Here is a 17,628-nt window from a genome sequence, read left to right on the forward strand (position 1 = left end):
GTTTGAGCTGGGTAAAGAATGAATGGATTCATCTAGAACCCACTCCAAAACTTGACTGAAGAGTTTTTCCATACATGCACATTAACGCTACACTGATGGAAATTGGAATTGGTGCATCTTTCCAATATGAGAACAAGCATGTATACAGTGTGTGATCATGTTCGCTTTGAAAACATGGAGCAATTTGTTAGGGATCTGAATATTGGTGGTAGTCTTGGCTCCCAGACTCTCACCATCTGTCTAATATGAAAGCTCTTTAAACAAATGTAAAGGGCATGTCAACGCTGAAACTCTAGTGAGTGTATTTTATCAGTTCTTTTCTTGTGAGAATTTGGAGCATGCAAAATCATAAATAGGCAAATGTCCTTATGAAAGTTGCCCAGAAAAAATAAGGTTCTTCAATGTAGCACTACCTATTGTAGCATATTGTCATTTATATTGACAAGGCTAATGCTCCCATAAGTAAGAGCACCCTATGATTATGACCCAGTCCCCCTTGTCTTAATTTGATGGATATCCAGTAATGATCGAAGACACCTTTCTGTGAACCTATCTATTATATATGCTGTTCAGTGGCATATTGTGATGTATTTATAGCCCGGATTAGAACATAAGGAGGAGGGGGTCATACGTTTACACTGCTCCCTGTCTGTTGAGAAGATTTTCATCCTTAATTTGCTAATCTTGGAACACAAGACACACACAAGTGCTAAATGCTGGCCAGAAGGGAAATTCTCGCCATTCATGCCCCTATATAGTTAATTTATTATTTTAATCCAGAACAGATATAAAATGTCCATACAGTTTCCACGGCCAGCACCATGGAGGAACAACAATATGACCCTACCACAAAAAGAAAATCCACTGTCGGAGCAAGGGGAGACAATAATAGGCATCTATCTACTTTGTCTAGGTATGTACAGTCAATACAGTGCACATTTATGACACATTATTTCTTGTGTGCAGGTCTTATATAGAAAGACTAAATTATCTACTTATGATATATATGCATTTAAATCTATCTATCTAATCCGTATCTATCTACAGTATCTATCTATCTATAGTATATATCTATCTATCTATCTATCTATCTATCTATCTACAGTATCTATCTACAGTATCTATCTACAGTATCTATCTATAGTATCTATCTATCTATCTATCTACAGTATCTATCTATCTATCTACAGTATATATCTATCTATCTACAGTATCTATCTATCTATCTATCTATCTATCTATGTATCTACAGTATCTATCTATCTATATATCTATCTAGCTAAGTATCTATCTATCTATCTATCTGTCTGTCTACAGTATCTATCTATCTATAGTATCTATCTATCTACAATATCTATCTACAGTATCTATCTATCTATCTATCTACAGTATATATCTATCTATAGTATCTATCTATCTACAATATCTATCTACAGTATCTATCTATCTACAGTATCTATCTATCTATCTATCTACAGTATCTATCTATCTATCTATCTATAGTATCTATCTATCTATAGTATCTATCTATCTATCTACAGTATCTATCTATCTATCTATCTACAGTATCTATCTATCTATAGTATCTATCTATCTATCTATCTATCTATCTACAGTATCTATCTATCTATCTATCTATCTACAGTATCTATCTATCTATCTATCTATCTATAGTATCTATCTATCTATAGTATCTATCTATTATCTATCTATCTATAGTATCTATCTATCTATAGTATCTATCTATCTATAGCATCTATCTATCTACAGTATCTATCTATCTATAGTATCTATCTATAGTATCTATCTACAGTATCTATCTATCTATAGTATCTATCTATCTATCTATCTATCTATCTATCTATCTATCTACAGTATCTATCTATCTATAGTATCTATCTATCTATCTATCTACAGTATCTATCTATCTATAGTATCTATCTATCTATAGTATCTATCTATCTATCTACAATATCTATCTACAGTATCTATCTATCTATCTATCTATCTACAGTATCTATCTATTTATCTATCTATCTATCTACAGTATCTATCTATCTATCTACAGTATCTATCTATCTATAGTATCTATCTATCTATCTACAATATCTATCTACAGTATCTATCTATCTACAGTATCTATCTATCTACAGTATCTATCTATCTATCTACAGTATCTATCTATCTATAGTATCTATCTATCTACAATATCTATCTACAGTATCTATCTATCTACAGTATCTATCTATCTATCTATCTATCTACAGTATCTATCTATCTATCTACAGTATCTATCTATCTTTATCTATCTATCTATCTATCTATCTATCTATCTATCTATCTACAGTATCTATCTATCTTTATCTATCTATCTACAGTATCTATCTATCTTTATCTATCTATCTATCTACAGTATCTATCTACAGTATCTATCTATCTATCTATCTATCTACAGTATCTATATATCTATCTATCTATCTACAGTATCTATCTATCTATCTATCTACAGTATCTATCTATCTATCTACAGTATCTATCTATCTATCTATCTATCTACAGTATCTATCTATCTACAGTATCTATCTATCTATCTATCTATCTACAGTATCTATCTATCTATCTACAGTATCTATCTATCTACAGTATCTATCTATCTACAGTATCTATCTATCTATCTATCTACAGTATCTATCTATCTATCTATCTACAGTATCTATCTATCTATCTATCTATCTATCTTTATCTACCTATCTATATCTATCATTATCTATCTATTTCTAGCTACAGTATCTATCTATTTTTATCTATCTGTCTACAGTATCTATCTATCTATTTATCTATCTATCTTTATCTATCTATCTATCTATCTATCTATCTATCTATCTATCTATCTATCTATCTATCTACACAATGTTGGGTATACAGGTATATAACACTTAACTGCTTGAACGCCTGAAATAAGTAATTTTATTATCTACCATTATTATACAACTCATAGCTCTCTCTATCTTTTTAACTATTGTATTACATTTTTTTTATTAAGACAATATGACCTTTAGCATTTGCAAACAGAGCGCTATGTATTTAAATTCATTCTTCATGAAAATTCTCAAGATTTTCCGATAGGGTACAGCACAAGCATCACTGCGATCAGGTACAAATGGATCTATCAGTAGCAGAAGTGCATCTGTCAGAATGACTTAATTACAAACTATCTCTCTGTTGCATTACATAATGTACGTCAATGGAAGGACTAAGTCTCATTGCATAACTTACTTGTGTTAAGCTGCAAATCATAAGCAAGCTATTGTCAAGTCAAATTGAAACCATATGAAAAAATACTAAAATATTTCAACATAAGTTTTGGTCACCTGAGTTTCCTACGCTCAAATGTTTGCATCAAAACCATTTATTGCCACATTACTCCCTTCCCTGAGCTCACTGCCATCCCCTATGAAAAAAAATCACAGAATAGCAAGGAAATTTCCTTAAAACTTAACTTTTATTACCCTGATTAAAATTATTGCATAATGATACCCAAGGAACTAAGAATGTCCGTCTCTGACCCTACCTAAAGTGGAACACTTGCCCTGATAAGGGCGATCCCACTCTCTTTAAAACTATTCACGGATGGCCCTAATGGATGACTTTAGGGGTACCGAAAACAGACAGTTGCGGGATTGCCTGCGAGTATAGGCTGGCCAAAGGAGAATATAGCTCTGCTCGACCCTATGTAAAGCGGAGCGCCCGCCCTGATAAGAGCTATCCTATTATCTTCGGAACGCCCCTAAATTACCCTAGATGATTATACAGGGAGAATATACTGCAGTGGCACTGCCAGAAAGGTCAGATAGTTCGTCAAACAAATGCACCATACAAGGTGTATAACATAGTTTAGACCAGGTAACTGAGAGGTACAAGCAGATAACCCATACAAATGAAGAAATACATAATATGTATTGCCCATAAATAGCTATTTCCCAAATCATTCCCTCACCTTCAATGTGAGGTTCATCTGGGGCAATGATAACACAGAATTGAGTATGGGTAATAGAATAACCATGATATCTAAAACACTGTTCCCCTGCTATTACTTGGTAACAAGCAGATAGTTAGTACCACAGCACTCATTAGTTTTATATTAAGTAGAGGGTTTTATTGATGCATATAGTCACAATAAATCCGGACAAACATAAAATATGTGATTGCCAGAAATACTCATTACAATTGGACATTTTGGTTCTTCAGCACAATGAGTGTAGAGCAAGGAGGCAAGTGGAGTTGTGGATGTCCGGGTTGATGCAATAGTGATATATGATAGTGTGAACATTCACCTATCATGGGCACCACACTTTTTAACGGAGTGCAGGTGTCTACACTATATTTTGCTAACAAGCAGTACAAAGCAGTACAGAAACAGCAACCAGCTCAGGTGGTTGAGCAAAATAGTATGACACGTAGCAGTCATTACTCATCTGTCTATGGTGGCGGTGACTCCATGGATCGTAACGTAGATAACACTGCCAGCATGATATACACCCCCTACTGAATAATCTACTTTATACAACCTGGGAGGAAGAGAAAGTGAGAGCTCTTCTTGCAATATTCTTGGCTCAGAAAGCTGATGGTTGCTTTTCAAGTTGACTGATAAATTGACATTGATTTTCCAAGTATTAATAGTGTGTCCTATGGATTAGAATAAGGATCTGAACAAGAACAAACATTTTCATATTAGACTTTGGTCTCACTTGTGTTTTGGCACTATTGAAGAATACAGATTGCTAAATTGTAAATTGCATTCTGCCTTTGCTTGATTTCTTCAGTAATAGAATTCTTCAGAACTTTTGAATGAATTCCTTTTGTAATATTGATGTCAGTCTGGCATTAAGAGTCTACAACTGTGCTGTAAATTCGCTATTTACGTCCTTCGTCCACTACAATAGCCTACCTGACAACACACAATGTATTGTTCTCAGCATGAGAGAAAGGGGAAAAATTCTCTAATATTTCATTACAAAATGTTTTCTTCTCTCGCGTGTCAAGATCGGATTGCCCTTTTGATAGAAAAAGACAAAGAAGATCAGATGTCCAAAATTTGGAATGAATGGGTTTTAAGATTATCATATTTACTGCTTTGTTTAATACATTGTGAAAACTAAGAAAGTTTGTATTGTAACGAAATAAATAATATGTATAAATATGTTATGCATTGTAAAAACTGATAACGTTTGGTACAGAATTATTGTATATAAATTTGTGTACATGCTGCTATAGGTGTCTGTTGTATGTTATAAGCAAGTAATGTTTTCAATTAGTATACTTTTACAATTATTTAGATCTATTATAGCATCTTACACTTTCATCATTTTCATTTATACTACTGACTTACTACTGTTACTCACATGAAAATTTTCTTATTTGCAGGATGGATGTCATGGTTTGGAAACAGTATTGTCATTTTTATCTTGTACAAGCAGAGGAACAGTTTGCTGCCCACAGATTATCTTACTTTTAACCTGGCAGTTTCTGACGCCAGTATTTCTGTATTTGGTTATTCCAGAGGCATTATAGAAATCTTCAATGTTTTTAGAGATGATGGCTTTCTCATTACCTCAATATGGACATGCGAGGTAAGAAAGAAAAGCAGAGTTCTGTCTAAGAGTCCCGTAGCATGTCTGTTATATGTTTGTGAAGTATTGTTTGAAGTTAGGCTTGCTATTTCTCTTGCAGGATTGTGGGAATCAACTGGCCACACATTAGATTTTTTTTAAAAATCGCCAAATATAAATACCATATAATATATACACCAAACAATCATAACAGTAAAAGTTTAGAAAGGTGGTACAAGACAAGCAACATCCACATGAATGCCAGGACGCTCAACAGAAGATTGCCTAGTGTAGTGGTTCTCAACCTTTTCACGCTAAGTATAACCTAGTCTCAAGATTTTCGAATTGAGTACCTCCAAGGAAGCAAATAATGATAAATGTTAACAAAATAATGCTATTCTCACACTGCTGTCTATTCGTAGCCTCTACCAGCCATTTCATCAGATTTGATTGAAAGTATAGCACAGCATGCAGCACTAATCTTCTTGTCAAAATGATAGATACCACATTAGAACCCATGATGGGTGACTATTACTTTTTAAATTGCATTCTGTGCTATTAAACATACAGGAGAATACATAACCACATACCTCTTACATCTAGTGATGTCTCATCCGATGTACATGTTCTCGTTCCTCATCTTCTCCATTCGGAGCAGACCACCATGATGACTTCTCATCTCTGTACAGAGTTTGTTACACAGTAGAAATTTGTAGAAAGTAGCTTGTGCCAGTAGAAAAAAAATGTCCCCTTACAATTTGTCAAAAAATAAAGTACAATCCCTGTTCAGATATTATTCCCTCTAGCGCTGCAAATTCCAGGACAAAGTGAGTGAAAATAATCCTTACAATTTGTGCTAGTAGATTACCTTTGTGCCAAATGATTACCTCCATGCCGCTGTTAGCAATGCAACGCAGGACACAAGCCTCTTCCGGCCTGTGTCCTGAGCTGTATGCAGCCAGGCTCAGGCGGCACAATGATGATGTCATCTCTCTGCATTCACTGGCCTCTGATAGGCTACAGGCAATAGACCTGCGATCAGAGTAAGTCGCTGGGCAGGGAGATATCGCCCCCATGCCCCAGAGAAGCATTTTACTGTATTGCCATACTGAGGACTATGATCCAGTTGAATTTCGAGAGGCCTTAGGAACCAGCATACCAGTGTACCACAGGTTAACAACCACTGGCCTAGAGCATCACACTGCCTTCTTCCCATAGTGCTTCTTGGCATCTTGGTATCATCTCTTCCCTATGTACTGTAGGTGATGCACACACATCAAGCTGTTATAATATAAAAGAAAATGATTTATTAGACCAGGCCAACTTTTTTATTGCTCATTCGTCCAGTTCTGATGCTTATGTGCACTAGACAGGCTAGTGCATCAATGCCCAACCTATATACTGTTGCCTGTTCATTGGTTGTCATTTCTGGGACCACTTTTGATAGGTACTATTCACCGCATACTGGGAACACCACACAAGAGCTGCCATTCTGGAGATGGTCTGACCAAGTCATCTCAAAATCACAAATATGTCCCTTGCCAAGATCATTCATATCTTAGTTTGGCCAACAGATCAGAACTGTTCAATCAATGTTAAATTATTTCAGAATTGCTAAGAATGTGTTATAGGTTGTAATAAAGGGATTGAGAGCTGTAGCTTCTCCATTCTGGAAATCACTGTTACAGACATCCCAACCTGCAAAAACTCATTTCAGGGAGGTTTTCTTTTTTTTTTTTTTTTTTTTTTTACGAACTTTTTATTACATTTTCCAAACATATGAAGTATCTGCACACTTTGCTCTATGGTGTGGAGGATGGGGCTCATTACCCTGCCCCAAATTATCATATTTATATATATGATTAAAGCATCCAGGGGGTGTGAATTTAACACTGGGGTAAATAATATAATTAAAATGGAGGGTTAAATGTGCAAATGTATTTTCAAAAAAATGCTCTAGAGCTCAATAGTTCTATAGCTACTGAATGAGACAGAAGAAGGGATGCCTTTAACATATAGATCTCCTTGAGAAGCCAATTTGACCCTAAAGGGTTAATTCAACCTGTAATCTAAACTCTGTCCTATCACTTCTCTTATCTCTCTGCTCTGCTATCTGACTGAGATAAACCTTTCCGGGATATATTGTCTCACATGCGGGTGTCAGGGAGCCGCTATCTAATAGCGGGAGACTCCCTGAACCTCCAGGAGAGTTGAGATCCCTGCTGTTAGCTTAAAGGGAGTCTGTCACCTCCATAAGGCCATATACAGTGCTTACATGGCTCTGTAGCAAACCTATACAGGATTGTAACGGTACCTTTGTTATTTTCTTTAGACTTGCACCAGCAGGAAAAACTGCGTTTAGTTCATATGCAAATAAGCACTCGCAAGTGCCCCGGGGCGCCGTTCAGTGTGTAGGTGCCCAGGCTGCTCTGCCTTCTTTTCACTTTACTCCTCCCCAGTCTCTGCCTTTGCCCGCCCTCCAAGTCTCTTGCCTCATCGATAGGTCTGGACTTGGAGGGCGGGCAAAGGAAGAGGCTGTTGAGGAGTAAAGTGAAAAGAAGGCAGAGCAGCCTGGGCACCTACACACTGAACGCCGCCCCTGGGCACTTGCGAGTGCTCATTTGCATATGAATTAAACTTATTTTTTCCTGCTGGTGCAAGTCTAAAGAAAAGAACAAAGATACCGTTACAATCCTGTATAGGTTTGCTACAGAGCCATGTAAGCACTGTATATGGCCCTATGGAGGTGACAGACTCCCTTTAAGATCACAAATTCATCCAATATGTTCCTATAACACATATCACTGAAATGCTAGCAGACCATTTTGCCTGGATTTCCCCTATAATTCCCATGTAGTATTGTAGTACACCTGTTTTACCTATATTTTATAGTTTCATGAACACTTGACTTAAGGGAAATGAGTCATGACTCACCTATAACATTTCTTTTTTAGCCAGTTACAACCAAACAGGGATAAATATCCTTTTCTTCTCATCTGTTTTCTGATTGTAGATTTTTTATTCTATTTCCTGATCATGATTATAAAGGCAGCCATCCTGCCTGACCTGTAGTTAACAAAAATTACAGATATATCTTACTGCAGCAACCATGGGCCATAGACGCAATGGCCAGGAGCTGACTCCTTGACTTTTATGCTCTGTGACTAGATATGAGTGATTCTAAACAAATCAAATGTGACCTTTATTTTCCAACTGGGCTCAATTCTGAATTAGAATTTTTGGTAATTTGATTTGGGTGAATCTTTCAAAATGTCATCAGTCATTTTTCAGATCAGAAGATAAGAAAGATAAGGAAGAAGGATCAAATGACCTCAGGACAGGGGTGTAGCTAAAGGGGATGCAGAGGTAACAGTTGCTACTGGGCCCAGGAGCCTGAGGGGGCCTAAAGACCCTTGTGCCACATAAGAAGATGCCGGTATTATAGAAAGTGCATTCTGCTCAAGTTACACCTCTGGCTGGAGAGAAGGGGTTAGTTCAAGAATTTGGCATGGGAGTTGCCGTTTAACTTTGTGCCTGAGGCAGCACGAAGGCTATGTGCTTCCCTGCCCTTGGCCACAAAGCACTGAAGGAAGGGGGGGCCCAAGCTGAACTCTTGCACCAGGGCCCATGAGCCTTTAGCTACGCCCTTACCCCAGGAGGTGCATGTATACACAGCAGCAGGCATGTGCTGCCAAAATATGAAAAACATTTTTTAAAAACATTAAAATCCTACAGCGCAGTTTGTTTTTAAAGAGGCTGTTTTTTACCACCAGCAATCATGCATTTTTCCATAGCCATATATATTGCTGTCATTTTAAGATACGCTGTCTTGGTGTTAAAGAGATTGAAATAAGTTTATTACTGTCCTAGGAGACCCAATAATGTTATCTACAATTTTCCAGGGCCATTGTAGCACTTTTTATTCTGACCTAAATCAAATTGTTTTGCCACGTACGTTCCCGCGACAGGTGGCAGGAGATCGGTGAGACTGGCAACACGTGGTTTGATCTGACATGTTTTCCGTTTGGATCAAATGACGTCTGTGTTGTTTCTGGTGCTTGCCACACCTTCTTTCCCCAAGTGTGGCTATTAGGGTCATTTAACCTTCTCTATTTATTGTTGTTTCTCCCACTATGCTTTGCGATTTATTGCTTATGTTTGAGTTGTGGATAGCTGTTGTGTGGATCTCGGCTGAGTTCCTGATGCTGCCATAGCCACTTGAAGTTAAGTGTTTTCTTTCCCTTTCGTATTTTGTTTGGATTATTTTGTGTGTTGCATTTCCCTGTCATTTGTATTAAGGCCTGAGCGAGACTCCTATTCGTCCTTCCGTTTGGAGGAACAGGTTGTCTCAGTCCTGACATTAGTACCAGGGTCCTATAGGGTGAGTTAGGACATTAGGTATTCCTGTGTATGAACTCACCTATCTCTGGGGTCTGTTCACACTGGTAGTTAATCAGGACTTTGATTAGGGTTTTACTAGGAGGTGTCCATCTCTTTTCCCTAGTTTCCAGGCCTTATTCCCTCACCCCTTTCCCTCCGATGTTCGGTGTGGTGTTTCCCTCCCACACCCGAACGTGACAATTTTATTCGGACCTGAATCGAATTCACTGACTGATTTGGCCAAATTAAATCTGAATCGAATTTCAAGAAATTCATTCATCTTTATCTGTGACCTGTGCAAAGGTCAGGAGGGAGTAGATAAGCTGTGACAATCCCCTATTGTGAATGGTGGATCCTGTGTTATCTATATATAAGTGATATCTGTCGTTGCAATCCTGTCTGTACTGCTAAAAGAGATGACTGCAGAAAACTGATCAGTACAGACCAAGAACTGGCTCCTGTTATTAGGCTTTGTAGCCAGTGCAAAAACTGCAGGATTTCAATACATAGATAGATAATTAAAAATTCTTTAGAAATATGTTTAACGTAAGAACTTTTTAAACAATCGGTTATTCCTTTTAATAGTTTTTGTCCATAGTCAAATAAGTTAGGTTTATGAGCCCTTTAATAATGCTTAAAAGCTACAGCTATTCCTTACAAGGTGCAAATGGTAAATACTGGGTCATTATTTAGAAAGCAGCAACAGAAATGTCTTTGATTACGGAACAATGCAGTGTACTCTGTACTACCGAGCAGGAAAGAAAACTCAGCAAAAATCAATTGACAAAAAAATCGGATGTGGTTTCTGTGACTTGTGCAGCAGCTTTATTAACAGATAATGGAAGGATTAGAGGCGCAGACTAAGTTGACATACAATAGCTACTTTGGCAATCTGTTTTCAAGCCATTCTAACTCTGTTAAAAAGGGATTAGAAGAGAAAGGTTGGTAACAAAAATTCTATGACAGCTGCCATGTGATAAATGAACAGAAGCAAAGTGGAAAGCATGGAGCAAAGGGAAATATGTCATGCATTGATGAAAACAGAGAGAAATGTTTGTATAATTTTTTATCATTATTATTATTATTATAAATTGGCCTCAGCAGGAACAAGAGGCTCCCTATCTTGCTCGGGAAGGGTGATTTTGTGTAAAGTTCTTCCAATGCCCAAAATTTATTGACTACTTCAATGCATCTAATATAGTAACATTAGGGGCATCTGTCAGCAGTTTGTTGATGAAAAACTGCTGACAGATAGGTAGGGGCATGAGACAACAGGTATTATATACAGTACTTCTGCCCCAGCTTTTAATCAGTGGATTGCGGTAAAAATAAGCTCTGAATGCTGGGAGTGTCACTCCTACAAGTGTAATGCAAGTGCACTGTGGATGGGCACACAGGTCTCCTGGTTGGACCCAATAGCTGTACTCAGAGGACAAGCATACACTGAGCCTGAAGCACTCCAACCCTTGGTGCATTCTTGGAGCACTTGTTGGAGTGGCACTCGTGGCATTGAATGTTCACTGTTACAGGCCTCTCGCGATTAAAAGCAGGGACAGAGGTTTGTATCACCTCCTGGACTTTGCCCCTAACTAGGACAAGTTAGCAATTTGCATCAACAAAACTTGTAAAATACTCCCTTTGAATACTTTATATATACAAAATATAGTAAAGTGGACCCCCAAATAAAATATTCAAAGTCACAGATTGTAAAATAATAAAACCGTTTATATTGCATTGTTCCATACATTAAACAATTAATAGTGCCATACAGTACCAAATGCAGATAAACAGTACATATAAAACTCAGATAAATGTCCCCAGATAGTGGATAGAGTGCCCAGATAGACATTGAATTATATTGTCCTGACGAATAATGCTTTTAGTGCACATGTGCATACAATACTCATGTCAATTGTGTCATATGGTGCACATGTAAACAGTGTCATACAATACTCATATAAACAGTGCCATACAGTGCACATGTAAACAGTGTCATACAATACTCATGTAAACAGTGTCATACAGTGCACATGTAAACAGTGTCATACAATACTTATGTAAACAGTGCCATACAATACTCATATAAGCAGTGTCCTACAATACTCATGTAAACAGTGCCATACAGTGCATATGTAAACGGTGTCATACAATACTTATGTAAATTGTGCCATACAGTGCATATGTAAATGGTGTCATACAATACTCATGTAAACATTGTCATACAGTGCATATGAATAGTACACTGCCCATAGAAACAGCATATGTGGTCCATGTATATAGATTTTTTACCTATAACTAGAAATGAGCGAATTTCATGTTATGAAATTCATTCACGCTTCGTTTGGTGGTACAAGCAGAATTGCTTTATGGATTCCGTTACCACGGACCATAACGCAATTCTATGACAGAATACATAACAGAATGCCTTTAGAGGCATTCCGTTATTCATTCCGTCATAATAGAAGTCTATGGCCTGCATAAAGGATCGGTCCCGTTTCGCGTTATGCAGGAGAGGACTCCCCTGCATAACGGAAACGGGACAGATCCGTTTTGCAGCCCATAGTCTTCTATTATGACGGAATGAATAATGGAATGCCTCTAAAGGCATTCCGTTATGCATTCCATCATAGAATTGCATTATGGTCCGTGGTAACGGAATCCATAACACAATTTTGCTTTGACCACCAAACGAAGCATGAACGAAATTCAAAATATGAAATTCGCTCATCTCTACCTATGACTTCAAGCAATCATATCTCAACATACAAGTATTTTGTTTCTCATTTTTAGTGTATTGCCTTTAAAAAAAGCTTAAAAATTTAACTACACTTTAGTTTGTGATATACACTATGCTGTATGTGAAATGTAAGTGCTTAGGTTGTAATAAGTAGAGATGAGCGAATTTCTCAAAAATTCCATTCGGTCGGTTCGCCGAATTTTCGGAACCTTCTGGCCACGCTTAACCTTCTGCCCACCGATTCGACAAATGACCATGTTCACCTCCCCTGGCGGCTTAACAAAAAACTGCCACACCGCCAAGTAGGTGATTTTACCCTCAACACTCCGCACTGACTGACTGCTACCTGCCTCCGTGAACCCCTGCAACATTCCTTACCTCCCACTGCTGCCACCCTGCTGACTCCTAGCCACACTACCAACTTGCTGGTGTCATGGTACCTTCTGTGACAGAGGTTAGAAGATCGGAGAGACTGACTGCACATGAGGTTAACTGACAGTCTCTTGATTCTCAGTGTTGTGGTTTGGTAATGACCACACCTCTTGTCAGGTGCAGCCTGTGGTCATTACTGCATTCCCTACTTAGTTTGGTCTCACACTTCATACCATGCGGTTGATATTCTCTGCTTGGATTTGGAAGAGTTGGTGTGTGGACCTTACGTGTGTTCCTGCTCATCCATTTTCTATAAAATTGTACTGTAGATAAATTGTACTGCTCTTTGTATTTGTTTGTTCCACTGTGCTTGTGGTTACTAGGCCTCAGGGAGACGCTGGTTCGTTCACCTGGGAAGGAACCAGTAGTATCATTCCCTGCCACTACCAAGGGTATTTCAGGGCTCCTAGGGTCTAGGTTCCGACGTATGTATTTTCCCACCTTCAGGGTATATAAATAGTGACAGGAGTCAGGGCCAGGTTTAGGGGCCTCCTAGGAAGTGACCTTTTCCCTCTCCGTAGCTTGATGCCTAGTTCTGTTTCCCTCCCCTCCCCTGTATTCATGACAGCTGGCCCCACCGCTGCTTAAAGCGCAAGCTGTCACCCTCTTCTCCCGATGATGATTAAGCCCCTTCGTCACCTGGCTCCCAATTGCTACATCATCATTGAGTACTGTCTGCACGTCACTGATGTCCTCCTCAACGGTCTCTTAGCAAGGAGCCTGACCTCTCGCAACACCAGCTCCCACACCACTCTCCTCATCACTACTTTCCCGCCTACCAAAGGAAGCGGCAGATGTCTCCTCCGGATCTTGGCTGGGCATTAGCTGCTGACTGTCCTCTAATAGTTCGTCCTCGCTGTCTAGTGGAGCTGACACTGGGAGCTTAGGCCTCTCGAAGTGAACCCTTCTGCCACGCCCCCTTACCTGCACCAGAAACATTTAGGCCTCTGCCCCTCCCCTGTGCAGGGCCTGTCACTTCTCTGTCTTACAAACTGTTAGATCAAATAAGTAAATAAAAAGGAAATTAATACACGCCAAAATGGGCTTTAATTTTCTCACTTCACCACACAACGGCCAACAAGCCCTTTTTCTTTTTCTTTTTCCCCACATAACTGCGGCCGTAAACGGCAAATAATATATATTTTTTTGCCACTAATACACGCCAAAAAGGGCTGTCATTTTCTCACTTCACCACACAACGGCTAATAAGCCCTTTTTCCTTTTCCCCCCACTAATAAATGACATAAAAAGCTTTAGAACATACAACTGCGGCTGTGAACGGCAAATAATACTTTTTTTTGCCACTAATACACGCCAAAAAGGGCTGTCATTTTCTCACTTCACCACACAATGGCTAATAAGCCCTTTTTCTTTTTCCCCACTAATACACGCCAAAAAACGTCTTTAGAACATATAAACAGCAAATAAAGTTATTTTTTTTGCCACTAATACACGCCAAAAAGTGCTTTAATTTTCTCACTTCAATAAGCCCTTTTTCTTTTTCCCCACCAATATGCGCCAACAAAGACTTTAGAACATATATATAACTGGACCGCACATGGGGTAAAAAGACCCCAATAACAAAAAAGGTTTGCTGGAATTACAGAGGTATCATCTATTGCAAACCTGAAATGAGCAGCAGTATAATGGCAATTTGGATCCCCAGTCAGTGCAGCAAGGTGTAATAGGATTGTTTCTATTACCCAGGCTGTAAACACCCCTATTGAACCCTGTTCTGCTTCAATACTGCGGAATAATTCCTCCCTATCCTTTCCCTATACTTCTAATGTTCTTTCCCTGAACTTCTATTGAGCAAAATATAAGTTTTCAAGTGTTTCCTATCACTGTCCCGAGCGCCTGCTGACGTCTCTCCCTGCACTAAGTACACTGGAAAATGGCTGAATCCAAGATGGCTGAGGCTATTTATAGGGCTGTGGCATCACAGGGCTGGCTGCTGATAGGCTGCATGCATGGCATTGTGGGTGATCCCTTGTTCCCAGAGTTCCTTGCTCCATGTCCTAACATGTACAGCAGCCATTTTAGAAAAATATGCGATTCGCTACCATGAAACGTGAGGAAATTTGGATCGAATTCCACTTCGTCAGCTTCGATTCGCTCATCTCTAGTGATAAGCACAAGCCAAATATTACAAACATTAGCCCCCTTTTATTATAGGCAATTCATTTCCAGAGAAGACAACATGTCTAAAGGAGACCTCCTTGCCTGGACAGACCAGCCATTTTGTTATAGGTAGTGATGAGCGTCATAGGCAATATATTCGTTTTCGTGATATTTCGTGAATTTTAGCTTAATATTCGCAATACATTTGCAAATTCTAGAATTCGAGATCTCTAGTCATTATTTTCACAATTGTGCAAATTGGTACTAATGATGCACATATTTTTTGCGCAATACATGCAACTTCACATTTTATCATGTCTGAGTAGATATTTGTACTGGAGGCCATATCTCCAGAAGGATATAGATACTCTAGAGAGAGTTCAGAGAAGAGCTACTAAACTAGTACATGGATTGCAGGATAAAACTTACCAGGAAAGGTTAAAGGACCTTAATATGTATAGCTTGGAACAAAGAAGAGACAGAGGGGATATGATAGAAACTTTTAAATACATAAAGGGAATCAACTCGGTAAAGGAGGAGAGCATATTTAAAAGAAGAAAAACTACCACAAGAGGACACAGTTTTAAATTAGAGGGGCAAAGGTTTAAAAGTAATATAAGGAAGTATTACTTTACTGAGAGAGTAGTGGATGCATGGAATAGCCTTCCTGCAGAAGTGGTATCTGCAAATACAGTGAAGGGGTTTAAGCATGCATGGGATAGGCATAAGGCCATCCTTCATATAAGATAAGGGCCGGGGGCTATCCATAGTATTCAGTATATTGGGCAGACTAGATGGGCCAAATGGTTCTTATCTGCCGACACATTCTATGTTTCTATGTTTCTACTGATTGGTGCACTAAGTATTGTTGTGACATCACAGCACTATGTCTGTAGCATGTATGTACGGACAGCAGAACCTATCAGCTACAATAAATCACTATCTAACCTACACTGACTATCTTCCACTAACTATCTGTATTATATATATGAGCTTACTAAATTCCTAATGTAATTGGATAAGGAATATGATCCAGATGAAAGCACAGAGCACAGCAATGTCACTGCTCTCTCTGAGAACTGCAAAAAAACAGCAGAAAATGGCTGCTGGGGAGTTTCTTATATAGTAAAGGGGTGGGCAACTTTCCTATTGGTTGCTACGGATGTTGCTAAGCTCTGACAAAGATATTGCAGCCTTCTCATTGGCCCACAAGCAAGAAGGGGGGTTACTGAGGAAAAAAAATCTAGAATATTCGCGAATATATAGCAAAATAATAGCAAAGACAGGTGCACTCTGCGGTCTTACTAAACCCTCAAACTGATTTTAAAATTGAGAGATTAGCCAACATGTCCTACGGTGTAGGACATGTCTGATCCCGAGCACCGCGCCAAGGTTTCTCAAGTAGCTCGGGGGCCTAACACTCACCTACCTGTGCCATATGGGCAATACCAGGAGCCAGTGGGCAAATTACAGGAGCATGAGGCCGACTCACAAACAACTCACCAGTTACCTCGAGCATGTAGCCATGCTTGCAATGGGAGGAGGGAGGAGTCTGCGAGTCCCACTCAAGACTGGCTGATATGGCCCAGGCCTCACAGGTGCACCTAAATATAGCCTGTAGATGGAAAGAAGGCACATTTAAATTGGAGTTTATACACCTCCAGGAATCTCTATATATACAAACTGAAAAGAATGTTGTGGTATTAAACAAGCAGGACGTGCTCAAACCCACATGCAGTTGTGCATATATACAGGGGAGCAAATCCTGCACTTGTGGCTCATTGCTAATGACGATCCCTAGCAAAAATGCATACAGTGGAGGATGCCGCATCGAACCACAAGTGCCACAATAGACATCCTACACAAGATAGCAATTATGTGGATGTGATAATCAATATAGCAATATAACAAAATAATAGCAAAGACAGGTGCACACTGCGGTCTTACTAAACCCTCAAACTGATTTTAAAATTGAGAGATTAGCCAACATGTCCTACGGTGTAGGACATGTCTGAGCCCGAGCACCGCGCCAAGGTTTCTCAAGTAGCTCGGGGACCTAACACTCACCTACCTGAGCCATATGGGCAATATCAGGAGTCAGTGGGCAAATTACAGGAGCATGAGGCCGACTCACAAACAACTCACCAGTTACCTCCAGCATGTCTCGGGCTCAGCTCGGGCTGAGCCCGATGCTCGGGCTCAGACATGTCCTACCCCGTAGGACATGTTGGCTAATCTCTCAATTTTAAAATCAGTTTGAGGGATTAGTAAGACCGCAGAGTGCACCTGTCTTTGCTATTATTTTTTTATATTGCTATATTGATTATCACATCCACATAATTGCTATCT

General features: G+C 38.9%; 1 protein-coding gene across 1 annotated transcript in view; it reads left to right on the top strand.

The window, feature by feature from the left end:
• Positions 1–792: 792 nt before the first annotated feature.
• Positions 793–17,628, top strand: part of LOC120997321 (visual pigment-like receptor peropsin) — a 35,247-nt gene continuing 18,411 nt past the window's right edge. Inside the window, exons 1-2 of the mRNA XM_040427359.1 lie at positions 793–913; positions 5,425–5,630. Coding sequence (XP_040283293.1) covers positions 793–913; positions 5,425–5,630 — 327 coding nt within the window. The remainder of the gene's footprint in view (positions 914–5,424; positions 5,631–17,628) is intronic.

This window comes from Bufo bufo, chromosome 4, assembly GCF_905171765.1.
Source record: "Bufo bufo chromosome 4, aBufBuf1.1, whole genome shotgun sequence".
In the NCBI taxonomy this organism is placed as follows: Eukaryota; Metazoa; Chordata; class Amphibia; order Anura; family Bufonidae; genus Bufo; species Bufo bufo.